The 18,109-nt window shown below is 40.6% G+C and overlaps 2 protein-coding genes across 2 annotated transcripts in view; both read left to right on the top strand.

Moving 5' to 3' along the window:
• esr1 (estrogen receptor 1) overlaps window positions 1-18,109 on the top strand; it is a gene marked incomplete at its 5' end in the record, with an annotated part of 20,804 nt that extends 2,695 nt beyond the window's left edge. Inside the window, 13 exon segments of the mRNA NM_001303376.1 lie at window positions 6,325-6,428; window positions 6,755-7,545; window positions 8,495-8,544; window positions 8,546-8,568; window positions 8,570-8,594; window positions 8,596-8,721; window positions 9,441-9,557; window positions 10,164-10,345; window positions 10,459-10,612; window positions 13,087-13,225; window positions 14,314-14,447; window positions 15,316-15,499; window positions 17,313-18,109. Coding sequence (NP_001290305.1) covers window positions 7,112-7,545; window positions 8,495-8,544; window positions 8,546-8,568; window positions 8,570-8,594; window positions 8,596-8,721; window positions 9,441-9,557; window positions 10,164-10,345; window positions 10,459-10,612; window positions 13,087-13,225; window positions 14,314-14,447; window positions 15,316-15,499; window positions 17,313-17,631 — 1,887 coding nt within the window. The 3' untranslated portion in view covers window positions 17,632-18,109.
• On the top strand, window positions 1,275-4,773 carry armt1 (acidic residue methyltransferase 1). The gene is made up of 5 exons (XM_010745931.3): window positions 1,275-1,519; window positions 1,871-1,976; window positions 2,077-2,318; window positions 2,622-2,787; window positions 3,082-4,773. The coding sequence occupies exons 1-5, from the start codon at window positions 1,461-1,463 to the stop codon at window positions 3,853-3,855; spliced, it is 1,347 nt and encodes a 448-aa protein (XP_010744233.2). The 5' UTR covers window positions 1,275-1,460; the 3' UTR covers window positions 3,856-4,773.

Here is an 18,109-nt window from a genome sequence, read left to right as displayed (position 1 = left end):
TGCTTTAAAAGACGTGACAGAAATAGGGAGACTTGTGTCTGATCCTGACGTCAGTGCACAGTTTCCAACGACTTTACAGACAACACACATTTAGCCCTTCAAATGTAATACTTCATAAGCCTACTGTTGCATGAGACGACTGTGTGGTGAGCTGAAACACCTGTTTAAACAGGGCCTTTAACGTTAACTGCCGCCCTCCCCCCTCCGTTCATGGCCTGTTTTGAAACCGGAGTGGTGAGTCACTCCTCTCTCGGTTTAGAAAAACAGATCCGGCCAGGCTGGGGCCCGGCGGGGGGATGGGAGGCCGGCGGTGAAGAACACCGGAGGTGGACGCAGCTGGACTCCCACTCCCAAGGACCCCACATCCTGACAACGGCCCGCCGTGTTCCCATAGTGACCGGGGCTGATCTGAGACAGGGGGGGGGAACACACCACCAGAATTAATTGATATGCATATTTTTTCCAGCCTAGTAATCGTGGCTGCAGCTAATCAATTGGTCATGTTCTCCGAAAAAGAGAACCAAGAGTGGAGAGCGAAGTCCCGGTTCCTTGCTCCAAAATTGACCGTAACATTATGTGATTACTTTGTTGCCTGTGCTCTTATTTTGCCCAAAGAGTGGGACCGTTATGGGAAGGGTTAATGTGTTTACACCTTTTTTATTACAGGACTTTGGATTGGAGGGACATAAACATCATTGGGAACATGCATGTTTTTGTACATACTATATTCAGAGGTAAATGGTTAAATAAGACACTACTTAGACAGCCGTTTTGCAAAGAAAAGCATGTTTACGACCCTTTAACATAGTTCTTACTGATATTAGTATTTAATCAGCGTTTCCAGTCTCACTGGAGAAAACCAAAATTATACTCTACCCCCCTCCTTTTCCCGCCAAAAAGCCTCGGGGGTTCAAATTTTGCCCTTTTATGATAGGGCGAATCGATGTATCCATGACAACCGTTGCTCTGGACAACAAGGGATGCTCGAGGTGCTGCCGCAACGACAGAGTGGCATGCGCAATGCGGCAGCGCGTCCCACCGCTCACTGCTTGACCACAGGAGATATGTTAAGAGTTGAGTTTATGAGTTTACATCGAGTGACTTACACTGGGGTTAAAACACGCAAACTATGTCCATGCGTTTGCGTTTTAAAAAATATAATCGCAGCAATAACATGTAACACGTTTGGTCAACATAGCGGTTCACATATTAGCCGCTAGATGGCGGCATCCCTTTCAAAATAAAACCCATCCGACAGGGAACAAGGAAACAAAAAAATATTATAAACGTGAAATATTTGTGACCAGAAACAGGAACCTGCCTTGTCACAAAGATAATCCACAGAAAGATTAACTCGTCGCGTTCAAGCTTCAAGCAGGCACCTAAACTTTGTCAACCGTCCTGGAAAATTGTATCGATAAAGTTTTGGATTTGAACAGTCTCCTGCTGCAAAAAAAACGATGGCGGCTGATCAGACTGTTCACGGAGTTCCTCCTTCACTGTCTGCCAAAGTGGTTGGGTGAGTTGACAGCTGATTTAACTACTTTGTTATTATGTTAAATAGTGTGATGGGTAGCTACATTACTGTATATTGTGTGTGTATATATATAAGGCTTGAACTGTGACCAGCAGCATTAGCATAATGCTAACAGACAGTCACCAACATTAAGTTGGTAATAAGTGAGTGCACACATGCCAGCACGACGTTGAGCCAGTTATCTTAAAATACACGTATTTGTGGACAGCACTGTTCAGTCCAAATGTCTGTCTGACTTCACATCTGCTCAGCTGTATTAGCTGGCTAGCTTAGTGGTGCATACACCTGCTGCTGAATGAATAAGTGTTTAATGTCTGTGTCATTTCTCTGCAGGTCATTTGCTTATTTGACTGTGAGAGACAGATTGCCGACCATCCTGACCAAAGTTATAGACACAATACATCGCAACAAGAACAAGTTTTTTGAGGAATATGGAGAGGTAATAATGTTGCCATGTTATTTGTCTGTGTTGCCTATGTTATTTATTAGCTGATTTTGAATCTTCTCGAATTTGTTCTTGTATGTGTTTCCTCATACAGGAAGGTATCGAAGCAGAGAAGCAAACAATATCTCTGTTGTCTAAGCTGAGGAATGAGCTGCAAACTGATAAGCCGATACTAGCAGTTACAGACGGCCTGCAAGACACAGAGTCCTGGAACCAGTACCTGCAGAGACACCAGAGACTGCAAGGCGACGAGGCGTCGGTCAGCTGGTTCAAGTCTCCGTGGCTTTATGTGGAGTGCTACATGTACCGCAGGATACAGGAGGCCTTCTGGCTCAAGTGAGAAGCATTCACATCTTTTAATAGGAACCTTTTATTGCTGGCCTCTTTACTGCTTTTCAGTACATGTCCTGTTCTATTTGTTAAAATAGACAAAAATATAGGACAAGTTATTCACATTGGACTGCAAAACAATGGTAATATAAGATGTTAAGTCCTGCTTTATTCTTGGAAAAGGATATTACACAATTTAATAATTACAGTGTTTGCTTAATAATAGCCTTAGGAGAAGTAAATAAAGTTTATCTTGTTTCTTTATGTTCTAATTCTCCTCCAATAATAATTTATGTATGCTTATTTCAGCCCTCCCATCAGTGACTATGACTACTTTGATGAGGGAAAGACTCAGAGCTTCTTTGAGTCTCAGCAGGCTGTGATGACCTTATGTACGTACTTGGAGAACATCAACAAGAGCATGGCAGAACTCTCTAAAAATCAGCTGTTGGAGCATTTTAACAAACTGCTACAGGTCAGTCATCTTCTGCAAGAGCTCAATACACAGATGCACAGATAATTATTACATGACAACTCCGTTCTATGGAGTTTTTTAGCTTTTAGGACTGTGTTTAGGTTTTACAGCTTGCAACCTTAATGTTTTTGTTCAGTCTCAATCTTTCAATGAAAAAACTGATGTGATGAATGAATCAAGTCACGTAAACTACTCTGTCCATCAATTTTCTGTATAATTTATCCTATTGAAGAGTCATAAGTGAATACATGAAAATTTGATCAGGGTTAACTTTTTTTATTTGACTCTTCCTAGGTTTCTCTATGGGGAAACAAGTGTGATCTGTCTATCTCTGCTGGCCAAGACAACTCACAGAAGTTGAGTCCAATAGATTCCCTCAGCAGCCTACAGCCCTTCATTTTGGTTGATGACTCCAACATGGTATGGTCAACTCTCCAGAGGCCAGGACAGCCAGGGAAAACCACTGCAGGCAGAGTGGATGTTGTTCTAGACAACGCTGGCTTTGAGTTAGTCACTGACTTGGTCTTTGCAGATTTCCTGGTTTCCTCTGGCCTTGTCCGTGAGGTCCATTTCCACGGCAAATCGTTTCCATGGTTTGTCTCTGATGTCACAGCTAAAGATTTTCAGTGGACCATTCGGCAGACCATGGCAGCCAATCACAAGTGGATGTCCAAGAGTGGTGTCCAGTGGCAGAGCTATCTGAAGGAGGGTGTGTGGTCCTATCATGACCATCCTTTCTGGACACAACCCCATGAGTTCTGTGACATGGCGGCTGATGCTCCTGACCTATATGCAACCCTGCAGGGAGCAGACCTGGTGCTGTTCAAAGGTGATCTCAACTACAGAAAGCTGACAAGCGACAGGGAGTGGGATCACACAGTGAGCTTCGGTACTGCGCTCCGAGGTTTTGGGCCTGCGCCACTGTGCGCTCTGAGAACTCTTAAGGCCAACGTTCAGGTCGGTCTGCAGCAGGGCCAAGGGGAGAAGCTCACCTCCCAAGAGCCAGACTGGATGACCAGCGGCAAGTACGCTGTCATTCAGTTCTACAGCCCAAAGTCAGAACAGTAAAACTGACCTTAGGATGTCACTACGAAGGCATGGAACATAAGAACATTACAGAAAGAAGTACCACAAGCAGAATTAACCTTTAAGCCATAAGACCATCAAGGTTCATGAGGTTGTTAAATGTTTTTGTTCCTCATTGTTTGTTAGCACTTCATCATGTTTGATACTGAAATCTATAGCAAGAGAAACATTAAATAAATATTTTCACAGATTTGTACCATGTCATAGCTCAATTGTTAGCACTTTAGAGCTAAATGTTTCCTTATAATTTGAACACATCAATTGTTTACTGTGACAAATTTATCCTCAGAGGTGAGAAATCAAAGTGTTTTTTTATTGCAAAAAACCTATGAGTTGTGCATATTATAGCAAATAGCTTATGTGTTGTGCACAACGTATTAAGTCATAATGTTTACAGTGTAATATAGATGCTGTTAATAATTACTGGGTAAGAATTGAGCTTATAAAATCTAGAGCAGCAATACTTAAGTTTTCGCATGTAGTTGAGGAGAGTGATGATAAACATATAGGTATTTTAATTTTAAGCTCAGCTCAGGTTATTTTACTGTTGCACTTCGTTATTGATATGCATGCACCAGAATAACACCAAAACAACTAAAGCAAATCATAACATCATTTGATTAATTGTTTTGCTCAGTTGGAGCACTTTGCTAGACTGTTATTGGGGCAGTGTAACAATAACAGTGATGATGTGTTCTTGTTTTGTTTAAAATGGCAACCCAAACCTCTGTATCTCTATAGATAAAAGTGGATGTCTGCGTGCACACTGTTATGTCATCTAAATCCTCCATGTCAGTACCTCAGAGGTGGTTAACTGGATTCTTCTCAGTGCTGCTTGGGGAAATATCATTTTCACTGATGGGCTTTGATTTAATAAAGAACAGCATTAACTGGCACTAACTTGACTGTACTCACTGGCATACTTTACAAGCAGAGGTGGGAGATGTGGGTAATAATAATTTTCTTTGGCAGCATTATTTTCTCATGAGTTTATATATCTAGACAGGTTTGGTAGTCTCAATCAACATTCAATCAACACAGCCAAGTGCAGCAGTAGTATTTTATTCTGCATACTTGAGCAGGTTAATATTGTGAATTGATTCTCTTAAAAATGTGAGCAAATGCGTCTGGACATGCTCAAAAGGATCAATCATTAGATATCTTAAATGTTCACCAGTGCTGTGACGTTTTTCATTGTTATTTTACAGCAGCTGGTGTTACCTGTTGACCTACTCAAGGTCAGGTTGGACCTAAAAAAAATACACCCAACAAAACAGCTGGAAATGCTACAACATGTGCGTTACAATTCCAGACTGTGCTGAGACAATTAAGCAGCAAAATTTAGGCTGCCGACATGCTTTGTGAATGTGGTCTGTTATGAAAATGAAGCAAATTACAGTACGTAACTCCAATCTTGAGCCATTTAGGTGATTTAGCTGTTTCTTCAGCCTTCATTTTCCTATTCTCTAATTCAACAGCGTCTTCATTTTATTCCAGGGAAAATGCAAAAAAAGAAAAGAAATGCAGTATATTATCATCAGGACTACTTGTTTTCCACTTGACCTGACATGTCCTGAAAATTGGGTTGTTTGCTCAAGAAAGATGTTGCACAGAGGAGGGGAAATGAAGTCCCTGTGCCAAATGTTCAGGTGTTCCTCTGCGGGGGAGATATATAGTTGCTCGTGATCGTCTTTGTCTTTATAAATTTCTTAAAGAAGTGACAACTGTGACAGCTGGCAGTATCACATGGATAATTTTTAATTCAAGCCCAATATTATTTCATAATTCAAAAGTTGCACCAAATAATAATTGTTTCTACACTGACGTGCTGTTGGAATAATTTTTATTTAACACCTGCCATGAATGTTTGAAAATCATCCTACATTTTGTGGCTTTTTTTTGTTTTCATCTTGATGGCTGGTCCCCAAACATAAAAGAACTAAAAGGATCCCTCACAGTCACAAACCTGTATCTTTGGAGCTGTAAACATGACTGTTATGTCCCACAAAGCTGCATTTGCACAAATACTCTGCACCTTTGATTTGTTTAAATATAGTGTTCTATTTCATCTGTGACCCTGGCACCGATAAAGTAATGATTAACCAGTCCATATTGTGCTCTTGTGATATACTATACTATATGTCATCTTCCTTTCAAACACTGAACACTAGAACACTAGAAACGTTTTATTTTTTAAATGAATTTCTGTCAATTTCTTTATAATCTTCATTAAAAGTAAAAAAAAAATAGTTATGATAAAATAACCATCAATCTCCTCATTTGGGATTGATTATGTAATAATTGGCTTTTGGAATGAGATTTAACCTCCTGCTCTGTTTGCTGTGTTATGGTGACCTGGTGATTTAACACACCGTGTTTATCGACTTGGCTGGATCTTTAATTTGTTTATCTTTTTTTTTAACCTTTTCACCGTTCCCATTGTGTCCAAAGAGCCCAGCTAGATGTCTGAGAGACATCAGAGAGTTGAGAGAGGCAAGCAGAGAGGGAGAGAGAGGACTCACACAGCTTATATGAGGATGATTCATGTGTAAGAGGTGAGTAGTGTAACCTGGAAGATTGGCTTTCTTTTAGCCCCCATTGTTTAAAACCATTGTCCTAATGTTTCTCATTTCCACAGTGATTTGATTTACCGCAGAGTCTCAGGTGTATTCAATAATCTGGCTACAAATAGACCAGTCATACGTCACACTGGTAGTGTTCTGAGTATCAGCTAAATGAAACTGTTTACTGCTAGTTTATAGTTATCTTTTCTCTGGAGGAAAAGGTGATAAGGGAAAAGAATATTTTGTAGTGGTGTGAGAGACAGAACAGTTAAGTTACACAATTTATCTGTCCATGATCCTTTTCTCTCTCCTACCAGGCTACCCTTCCTGCTACATGTTAGTAGAGATGTATTAAAGGAAATAAGGGAAAGGCTCTGCTGACCAAAGAAAAAACATTTAAGGGGGTTGGGAGGAGTCTTTGAATGTTTTTTCTCTTTCTTTTTCTTATCTGGATCTTGGTGGGCGGAAGCTCAAGGCAGATAGGGTAAAGGGACTGGAAGAATAGTGGACCCTTCAAGTTGCCTGACAGTCTGTATTGGAAAAAAAAGGCAGGAGAGACAGAGAGAGAGTGAGGAAAGAGTAAAGAGAGGGAGAGCAGTACTCGTCTCCACTCCCCCTCAGCAAATGGGAGAGCAAGTCTAAATCATGTTGCATATCAGTGCCGTTGTGCTGTGATGTTGCTCAGGCAGAGCCAGCCGCAGAGCAGACAGCCTTGTGGACCAATAGTCAGACCCAGGATCAGCCCAGCCTTCTCAGAGCTGGAGACCCTCTCCCCGCAACGTTCCTCGCCTCCGCTGCGTGCCCCCCTCAGTGACATGTACCCCGAAGAGAGCCGGGGGTCTGGAGGGGTAGCCACTGTGGACTTCCTGGAAGGGACCTACGATTATGCCCCCACCCCTGCCCCGACCCCACTATACAGCCACTCCACTCCTGGCTACTACTCTGCTCCTTTGGATGCCCATGGACCACCCTCAGATGGCAGCCTTCAGTCCTTGGGCAGTGGGCCTACTAGTCCTCTTGTTTTTGTGCCCTCCAGCCCCCGACTCAGCCCTTTTATGCACCCACCCAGCCACCACTATCTGGAAACCACCTCAACACCCGTCTACAGGTGAGGGAATATCATTTTTCTTCATTGCCGGATCACCAGAGTGGAGAAAAGTGTGTGTTGTGTGCTTGGAAAAAAGTCTAAATTCTTCATCAACAGGTATGAATGACTGCTTTGAATGTTTTTCTACATTTTGGCCATTACTTTAAAATTTAGTAATGTATCTTATGAGAGGGTGAGTCATTTGTGAGAAATGCAACCTCCAGGGCTTAAACCTGATCCACCTAGTCAGTTTTGTTTGTGCTCTTGTGATTGTGTAAGTTATATGAGCAGTGCAGACTGGGCAGATTTGTTTCTTCACTATGGTTCTTTTGCCCCCTGCATTACATGATTTGAATATAAAGATAAAGAATAAAATAACTTCTCAGTGTGCTTATCTTGTCACAATTATTCCTTATTTTACTGTACAGCCTTTGTGTTTCCTATTGAATAGTTGTAGGACAAAATATTAACACGTAACAAGATTTGATATCTTTCACTCACGTATTATAGCATTGGCATTCTTTTCAGTCCTCAGTATGCAGTTATAAACAAAACATAATTATATAACTTCATTGTATTTTTTAATCTATTCCTATATACAAAACATTGCCACTATCTCTATAGAAAGGATCAAGCTTTGCCCTGGTTTCTAATTCCAGAGATTAAGGACTTTGTCAAAGACCTTGAGAAAGGAACAATACGTAAGACGACAGAAGTACACATACAGATTGTTTCCTGGCTCAGGTGGAAAATAGTACTCTGCTTTTGTCTCTGCCACTGGCAGATTAAAGTCAGTATGGTAAAGAATTAGAATCGATCTGTAATTAAGTATATAAAAACCAATTTTTTTACAAAATATCCAGTTATATTTTATGGCCAAAAAGTCATTTATTGTTCACGAAAGCACTTTTAATCATCATGTGAATATGTGAGATATTTTAACTGAGCTGAAATGCATGCCCTGTGGCAGGTCAAATGTCTCATCCAGTCAGCAGCAGCTGTCCAGAGACGACCAGTGTGGCACCAGTGACGACTCATACAGTGTGGGGGAGTCAGGGGCTGGAGCCGGGGCCGGTGGGTTTGATATGGCCAAAGAGATGCGTTTCTGTGCTGTGTGCAGTGACTATGCCTCTGGGTACCACTATGGGGTGTGGTCCTGTGAAGGGTGCAAGGCCTTCTTTAAGAGGAGCATCCAGGGTAGGTAATCTGTGTGCTTCATCCATTCACCTGTTTGTGACAGATCATATCTTATTTTATCACAGTTTAGTGTTCAGATTGTATGTAGAAATGATAAAGTATTTCCTAAAATTCACATATTCTCTATTTCATATTCTTTGTTTAATCTTAAATGTTGAAAGAACAGATTGAGCACAGTCCCCATAAAAATGAGTTTTTCTGTCAGTGACCAAAGGAAAATTGTGTGCTTTAATGTGGCACAGCTGTGAATCACAAAAAGGTTTGTATGTAACAGGATGGTGATTTAGTTTGCTGGCTCATGCTACCAAATTGAACTTTCTGTAACAGTCAAACTGGAGCTCAATAAAGTAGAGAAAGAGTCATAAGTTGTGACATTGTGAAACTGAGAGATTTGAAATCAAGGGAAAATCTAAATTCCTTTGTTTTATGTGTTTCATACAACCTCCATGTACAGCTACCTCTGTGTGCAGATAAAAACTTGTGTCTTAGTCATGTTGTGATATAACGCTTTGTTGTATTGATAAATCTCACAATGGAAGACGTCATAAAGAAACCAATAGTCTCCATGGCGATGACAAAGCCAAGATGCCAAGTTTTAATTTTTTCCATCTCAGATCCATTTAAAATGGGAATGGAGTGTTCCTGGCTCCTAAATAATCTAAGTCTGAACTGAACATTGGAGTGTGGGGCTTGAAGTAATAGATTTTCTTCCATTTCAGGTCACAATGACTATATGTGCCCAGCAACCAATCAGTGTACTATTGACAGGAATCGCAGGAAGAGCTGCCAGGCTTGCCGTCTTAGGAAGTGTTACGAAGTGGGCATGATGAAAGGAGGTGGGTAGACGGCAGGTTTCTTTCTTTTGTAAAAACAACCTTTTTCCAGTTTGTTTTATTTCATATAATGTTCTTTTCTGCAAGTTACCGTCAGTAAATAAATTCAGTTGCATCCTTATTGGTTATCCAGTTGTTGTTTTTTCTGCTTTCTTTCTATGATTTGTTTTTGTTTTGTTTTGTTTTTTGCTTTTGATTTGCTTTTTTGCACAGTTTTTCTTATCTGTATATTGTTTTAGCAAAAAAAAACAACTAATTTGATTGCCCTCTTTTGAAGAAATTTCCAAATTAATTGGCCATGGCTTGGTGCGGAGAAGACTGGCACAACTATGAGAGTGCTGGTGGAGGCAGATAAGCTTGAGACTAACTATAACATGACCTTGAAGTGATTTCCTCGAAAGGAGTACAACCACTGATTAACAGACACCCACGTTTTTGTTTTCATACTTCTTGAATCACACAGGCATGCATTCAGTCTGCACTGGAACAGGATATGAAGTTACATGAGTTAGAAAAACCCTGATGAGTTTGTGTGTGTGTGCATATTTGTGGCTTTTTCTTTTTGTAACTGCATTTTATTTTGTATTAAACCTCTGCTGTGTACTTAAGGTGTGCGAAAGGACCGCGGGCGTGTTTTGCGACGTGACAAACGACGGACCGGCACCAGTGACAAGGCCTCTAAGGACCTGGAGCACAGAATAGCACCCCCCCAGGACAGGAGGAAGCACACCAGCAGTATTGCTGGTGGTGGAGGAGGAAAATCATCGATGATTGGCATGTCACCTGACCAGGTGCTTAATTCTGTGTCCAGATGTGTTTGTATTTGCTTTAAATAAGTTTGAACCACGACAGATCATTTCTTAATTAATTTATCAATAAATAAGTGTGATTGTTGCTTCCCCAGGTACTCCTCCTGCTCCAGGGTGCAGAGCCCCCGGTGCTGTGCTCCCGTCAGAAGCTGAGTCGTCCCTACACCGAGGTCACCATGATGACCCTGCTCACCAGCATGGCCGATAAGGAGCTGGTCCACATGATCGCCTGGGCCAAGAAGCTTCCAGGTACAGCTTAGAGTGGTATGGTAGCCACACCACCAATAAATCATTAATAATTTTTTCAGCAGTATAAACACTCCTGAATTACTGCATAATGCAGTGTATTTTTCTTCAATATAAGTTAAATATTGGTAATTATTATATATATATTATATTATTATAATCACACTGTAGGAAGGAGCAATAGCTGATGCTAGTACAAAGTTAGTTTAACAGACAGCAAATAAAAATTGTTGACTGAGTGACAATTACTTTGACAGATGTGGAGATTTGGCTTTCATATTGTTTTGGAGTAAAACCTACTACTAACTGGACTCTCCTGAGATGTTGTTTGGAGTATGGTGAAGTTCAAAGACCATTAATGTGTCTGTGATGTGATCTATAGGGTGTTATTACAGTACGATTGTGCACCAAAATGAACCTACTATCCTTTTTACATCATGTTTTTACATACATGGTTAATTTATTCTTTAAACAGATAAGTCAGTTAAGGACCAATTCTCATTTATAATGACAACCAGATCAAGTGGCAGCAATAGGAAGGATGTCAATAAAACAAATACAGCAAGAAGTGATGCAAGAAGTGAAGTCTGACAGATTATCAGTGTGAAGTAACAAAAAAAAAAAAATGTACACAACTGCCTTAAAACTGCATGTTACATAAGATAGTGGATAACAAAATGAAAAAAGACCATAAAGCTAAATAATCAGTTCTAAAACTTTTGTTTTTGTTACTTTTTGTTAGTCTGACTTCTGAGTGTCAGGCTTGTTGTGCTGTTGTGTTCACAGCTGTATTTTTGTATTTTAAGTCTCTAGACAAAAATTGCGAAAGAACAACAACTCTTTTGCTTTCATGTTCATCTTCATGTTTGCAGGGCAGACAGAGAAAGACTAAAATAGTCAATTTTATTTACTTACGTTGAATCTTTAATAAAACAGACCTGTCCCACTACTTCAACCTCTCCCACCTTTCAGATTCACTGCTGTCTGCTGCTATTCAAAAGGTGCAACATGATTTAATAATATAGTCAGTATATAACAAAATGAAATAAGACCATAAAGCTAAATAATCTGTTCTAAAACTTTTGTTTTTGTTACTTTGTGTTAGTCTGACTTCTGAGTGTCAGGCTTGTTGTGCTGTTGTGTTCACAGCTGTATTTTTGTATTTTAAGTCTCTAGACAAAGATTGCGAAAGAACAACAACTCTTTTTCATCTTCATGTTTGCAGGGCAGACAGAGAAAGACAAAAATTGTCCATTTTATTTACTTACGTTGAATCTTTAATAAAACAGACCTGTCCCACCTCTCCTTCACAAACTCCCCAGAAGACTATTAAGATTATGGACCAAAGGGTTCAAGTGAAATAAAAACCTCTTTATTTTATCAAGGTTCATACACTAAAATAAACCTCATCAGGACTTAGATAGAGAGATAACTTCAGTTTTAACAGATTTTTTTTTTTTACCAACAATGATGCAAATGCTATAATATCCTAATGTTCAATGGTTGTTACCGATAATTAAGAGGAAGTCTACAGCCATGCCTAGATAGATATTCAGAAATACTTGCTGGGTGAGAGCAGGTTGAAAACATGTGAGTCAGGTTTGCTGGAGCACCATGACATCTATCGCATGTTTCTCCCAAATTGGAACATTTTTTATTTTTTTATTTTTTTCAAAATCTCGGTAACAACGTCTTTTTTTTTTAAACATTTGTATGTAGAGACGGACTGTGTGACAGTGGTTTTATCCCTTGATCGTCTGACTGCTGAGGCAATAGCAAGTTGATGGAAGACCTTTTATAGTGGAAACACACATACAGAGCCATTACAGTGATGGTAATTACAGTCATCACCTTTGAGAGGATTGTTTGGCCAATCTGCCGGCACCCCATAGAGCCTAAATGCAGTATAGGACACATCACCCTTTTGCGTGTACGCACACACATACACATACACATACACACAGACACACATGACAAGCTCTCTAAGTGAGTAAATCCTGATTTTGAGGTATTACAACCTTGTGCGTCACTAAAAGCCCAAAGGCACACAGTTTTAATTGCGAGGGGTCCCAAACAGAGTACAGCGGGGGGACAATGAGAATGAATTGGCTGTAATTACATATGAATTGAGACAGCTGAGTGCCAGCGATAAGGCTTCTTATGAGAGCAGAGAGATTGCAGATGGTTTTATTTAAGTAGCCATTCCCTGCCAGAAAACAAGCCTGCATATTTTTATTTTTTATGAGTGAAGGTGCACACATTTAACTCCGGGTGTGTTAATATTCCCCACCACTTCAAAAAATCAGCACCAATATAACAACACTTATCGACACCAGATTGTTTGAATTTGGTCTCTATTCAAATTAGTTGCTGTGTTCAGGATATAGTATTTGTTGTCCATTTTTTATGAATAGCATTTTTGCAGTTATAAAAGGGGTTAGATTTACTAATGTGCACTTTGTCTGTGTCTTTTCTAGGTTTTCTGCAGCTGTCCCTCCACGATCAGGTGCAGCTCCTGGAGAGCTCATGGCTGGAGGTGCTGATGATCGGGCTCATCTGGAGATCCATCCACTGCCCAGGCAAACTCATCTTCGCACAGGACCTTATTCTGGACAGGTAGCAAGGAGTACTGTCCTGACTTTCTAGACTTTTTCATGTCTCCTTTTCCTACTTATTCTCCCCATCTTTCACTCACTCTCACACAGCCCTGAAGAGTGGTACATCAGCATTGTAGATTTTCTATTTCACACCTTGCCAGCCATTGTGCCATCCCAACACGCCCGTCATGTAGTGAAAGACTAATTACATGTTCCCCACAGAGAGGAGAGAAGAGCAGCCTCTCTCTAACCTGAAATACCACATCAATCTTTACAGTGCTTAGCTGGCAACCAGGGCAGAGATTTAATCAAAGCCTCATTGCAAGGAATGATGGAAAAGGAAGAATGACCAAGGAGTGATGGCGGGGAAGGAGGCAGAGGAGAGAGAGAGAGAGAGAGAGCTAAATGACGAATGGAGAAGACAAGGAGAGATGGAGGGAGGCATGAGACATGGCTGTTTTCAGCTTTGCGAGCACAGCCTGTTCTCTCCACTTCCACCCGTGCTCAAAGTAAACAAGCTCACCAAACCACAGTATCTAGCTCAGAGAGAAAACGAGAGGGAGGTGAGGAGGGAGAGGGATAAGGCAGACAGACAGACAGACAGACAGACAGACAGACAGACAGACAGAGCTTTTACCCTCTGATGTGCCTGATGGTCCCATTTGATTCAAAAGTGTATTACAGAGTATTATCTCTAAAACCTGGTCCCTGTATGAGTGTCCTCACCAATTGGACATGATGACTAAAATGCTGAAGGGTCAGGGTTGATAAATTCCCTTGGCTCTGTGCTTCCAAGTTTATCTTGCACTCCAACCACTGGAAATTCTCCATCTTTCCTTCACTTCTCAACAGTGCAGGAGCATTGCAGCGATTCAGTCCATTAGTTGTTTATCTGGCTTCTCTTAGAATGGTTTCATGGTCTCAGATGAAGTCCTCTGATGGCGGGCTGCAAGTCAGAATTTGGACTCTGTTTTAGATACACGCTGACTTTCATGTTATGTATTGGAATCATATATATTCATGTGTGACTTCAAATAGAAAAGAGAAGAGAAATTTAAGCTCTAAAATCAAAACACAACTCCTCGTGTTTTCTTCCTGTTCCTCCAGGAGCGAAGGCGACTGCGTTGAAGGCATGGCTGAGATCTTCGACATGCTCCTGGCCACCACTTCCCGCTTCCGCATGCTCAAACTCAAAACTGAAGAGTTTGTCTGCCTCAAAGCTATCATCTTGCTCAACTCTGGTGAGGCAACATGCGTGAGTGTGTGTGTTAAAGTTTCATCCACCTTCTTGTGAAATAATTTCAGAGAAAGGCATGCACGGAAACGCTGACCATGGGCAGCAGAGCTACTCTAATAAAAACACAAAAGGTTCTGTGTTGGGGCGTCATTAAGTTCAATTGGTAAAGCAGCCGCCCCATGTGTAAAGGCTCAGTCCTTGCTGCGGAAGCCCAGGGTTCGAATCCGACCTGTGGCTCTTTCCCGCATGTCATTCCCCGTCTCTTCCTCCCCACATTCCTGTCTCTATCAATAAAGCTTGAAAAGGCCAAAAAAATAATCTTTTTAAAAAAACAAAACAAAACAAAAAAGTTCTGTGTTTAATTGTACACAGTGTTGTTTACATGCACATCACTTTGTCATCGGTTTTAATGAGTACATATTGAAGAGTGTCAAACTACACCCACACAGGTGTAGCTCTGAACGATAGTCACATTAAGCACATTAGGCGAACAGAGTGTTCTGGAAAGACCTGTACTGTCAATATTCCTGATAACTGTTCCCATGACAACACGAGACAGCACAGAGGGTTGTGTTGTCCCAGAGTTTGAGATATTCTATATGAGATACTGAGTGAAATACCAGCAGGATGACACTACTGGCACAGCTGCTGGAGCCAGATGAACTTTTAATTGCTGTGTGGGCAAAAGTGCATCTTTAATTAATGTTCTGCTCTTATAAGCATGTGTGAGTCAGAACTTTTCTCATGGAAAAGTTGTTTTTGTGTCTGTAGCCTGAATCTGCTGCAAGTTGAGTGAGTTTTATCTGTACGAAGTGTAATACTCCTACTGGAAAAAAAAAAAAGAAAGATCCATTATGTTTTGCCCCCGCCAGGTGCCTTCTCTTTCTGCACCGGCACAATGGAGCCTCTCCACGACAGTGCGGCAGTGCAGAACATGCTCGACACCATCACAGACGCTCTCATACATCATATCAGCCAGTCAGGATGCTCGGCTCAGCAGCAATCAAGGCGGCAGGCTCATCTGCTCCTCCTGCTTTCCCACATCAGGCACATGAGGTGAAATTAAATTAGAAGAGGTCGCTTTTGTTTTGTTTTTTTGCATATTAAAAGTCTGTGAACTGCAACGTGTTCCACTGAAAGTCACGTCTCAGTAATCCACAGTGACTCTGTGAGGCGATAAGATTAATTTTCTCCAGTATATGTTTTAGATCAGAAGGCTGATGCTTTGTCTCTTGTCCAGACTGATAATTGAGTATATTACAATAAATCACAATAAAACAATTTATTTATTATAGTGTATAATTACAGCTTTAAGGATAAAATGAATCGCAATGAATTGTATCCAAAGTGCATCCGGTGCCTGAAATAGATAATTGTTAAAAAACACATCAGTGAGCCACACTGTTACACTGGGTCACATTTGTCTTCATTACAATGATCACATATTTTATGTTGATGCAGTCCCACATAAATCTTCCTGCAGCTGTAAACACTCTCCAGAGCACCAAGTGTTTGTTATTCTGCAGCTCAAAGTAGTCAGAATATATTAAATGTATTAAAAAGTATGAAAAGGTAGTAAATCAACTTGGTGAAAATTAAAGTACTTAAAAAGTATTATTTGTTTGCTTAGGTTCGCCAGAATTTATTGCAGACTGTACAGTAGACTTATTTTCCATAGCGCACAAACATCATTCAGTGTCGCTCAAGAAGTTTGTGGTTAGTATGACGGTACAAAATTATGAATTTAGCCTCATCCTGAGCCTAAAAACATGTACTGGAAAGTTCTGTACGTGGTTGATTGCTGGAGTAAAACTTGAAACAAGCTTTGCACAAAAAGTTTGATTTCATAGACTGAAAATGACTTTGAAAAGACAAAAAAGAAACGTGTCAGTAGAACAGCTGTTCACAAGCATCCTGCTGTAAAACACTGTTCGTCAAGTATACTTGATGTCTTCATTAGAGAACATGTGTGGAGTGGTACTGAAATCTAATGCATTGTGTCATTTCTTTAGCAAATGTCAAGTAGCATAACTCAAATTATGTAGTTGGATCTATCTACAGTGTTCAGTTGACTGACAACTTGATGGGAGAGCAGCCATTAATATCATATTTCTGTGCTGCCAGTACACCGCTCCAACCGAGCATCTTCTGCTCGGCCTGGGAATCTCAGGAAAAAAAAACATTTGCATGTGGGAAAGACAAAATTAGTTAGGGTTACTGTTTATGTGATAAGGTTTTCAAAAAGGAGCTTGTTGACTGGAGTGATATATAGGAGTGCGTGCACACTATTGCATGGCAATAACTAAGGGATTGACAGTAACAGTGCGCGTGCCCTCCCACATATCAATCCTGTTTTTACTATATGACTAGAGGAAAGTTCTGTTGAGGTTTTAAAAAAATATTTAGAAGGTATTAAGAAGGTATTAAATTTAACCTCAGGATTTCTGCATAAACCCTGGTAGTAGTTCCCAACAAAAGCAACTGTTATATGAAATTTCTATAGTTTTTAAAAAACAATGGAACCATATATTAGTGAACCATTTTAAAATATTTCCATCTTTAGTAGGAACGAATGGGCCTGGAGTTCAGTGATACTGGCATGGTAGAGAAGACAGACTACTTAGAGACAGAAAAAAGAGACAGTGAAACAAAACTTCAGAAAAACATCAGCCTTATTAAATTTAAATAATGTAGGATAATTCTCCAAAGAGAATAAGTAAAGACAAAAAAGCAACTGATGGGCAAAAAAATCGAATTGAATTGTATAATTGAACACAGATGTAGAAAGTAGTCAGCTTCACTCATTCACAGACTGACTCATGAACTCGCTCTAAATCCTCATCGCCCTTTTTGCTTACACTCTCTGCAGCAACAAAGGCATGGAGCATCTCTACAGCATGAAGTGCAAGAACAAAGTGCCTCTGTACGACCTGCTGCTGGAGATGCTGGATGCTCACCGCATCCACCGCCCAGACAGACCAGCCGAGTCCTGGTCCCAGGCTGACAGGCCTCCCTTCACCACCAGCAACAATAACAGCAGCAGCAGCAGTGGTGGAGATGGAGGCCCCTCTTCAGCTGGTTCCGGTTCAGGGTCACGAGTCAACCATGAGAGTCTGAGCAGAGCCCCCACAGGTCCAGGTGTCCTGCAGTACGGAGGGTCCCGCTCTGACTGCACCCACATCCTATGAGACAGAGCACAACAAGCTACGTCCAAAAGTCATTCTTATGGATGACGTGTGAAGCAGAGAGTGAAAAGGGGGTTTGGGAATGACAGATGAAGGTCATATTTGAATTCATTTCATGAGATAATTATTTATAAATTCTATGATTTTATAGTTGTAGCTGTTTAGGGAGACATTTTTCCTTTGCACTACTCCAACTCACTACAATATGAGCTTCACTGCAGTTAATCTTCTGCGCTGCCTTTCATGATAAATGTGATTTTGAGTCAGACTCTTAACAGCTTTACAGTACAGCTTCTTATTTCCAGGTGATAGGTCATATTGTGGCTACAGTGATTTAAAATGATGAGCAGCTAATTTTTCTTTGTATTCGCTTCGACCAAAGTGCACTTCCTCCTGGGCTTAAGGGGCTATTGGGCATTATTTTTATTTTTACATATTAAGGATGATTACACAGTAAATATAATAAAAGTAAAATTTGGAA

This window comes from Larimichthys crocea, chromosome XI (assembly GCF_000972845.2).
Source record: "Larimichthys crocea isolate SSNF chromosome XI, L_crocea_2.0, whole genome shotgun sequence".
NCBI classification, from domain to species: domain Eukaryota; kingdom Metazoa; phylum Chordata; class Actinopteri; family Sciaenidae; genus Larimichthys; species Larimichthys crocea.
Note: the sequence above shows the minus strand (reverse complement) of the source record. Positions and strands in the feature narration are given on the sequence as shown.

Bases quoted from the DNA above. Each gene is read 5' to 3' on its own strand.
- armt1 (XM_010745931.3), top strand. From the start codon at position 1,461: ATGGCGGCTGATCAGACTGTTCACGGAGTTCCTCCTTCACTGTCTGCC. The intron at 1,520-1,870 runs GTGAGTTGACAG...ATTTCTCTGCAG, and splicing joins CTGTCTGCCAAAGTGGTTGG to GTCATTTGCTTATTTGACTG. The intron at 2,788-3,081 runs GTCAGTCATCTT...GACTCTTCCTAG, and splicing joins ATTTTAACAAACTGCTACAG to GTTTCTCTATGGGGAAACAA.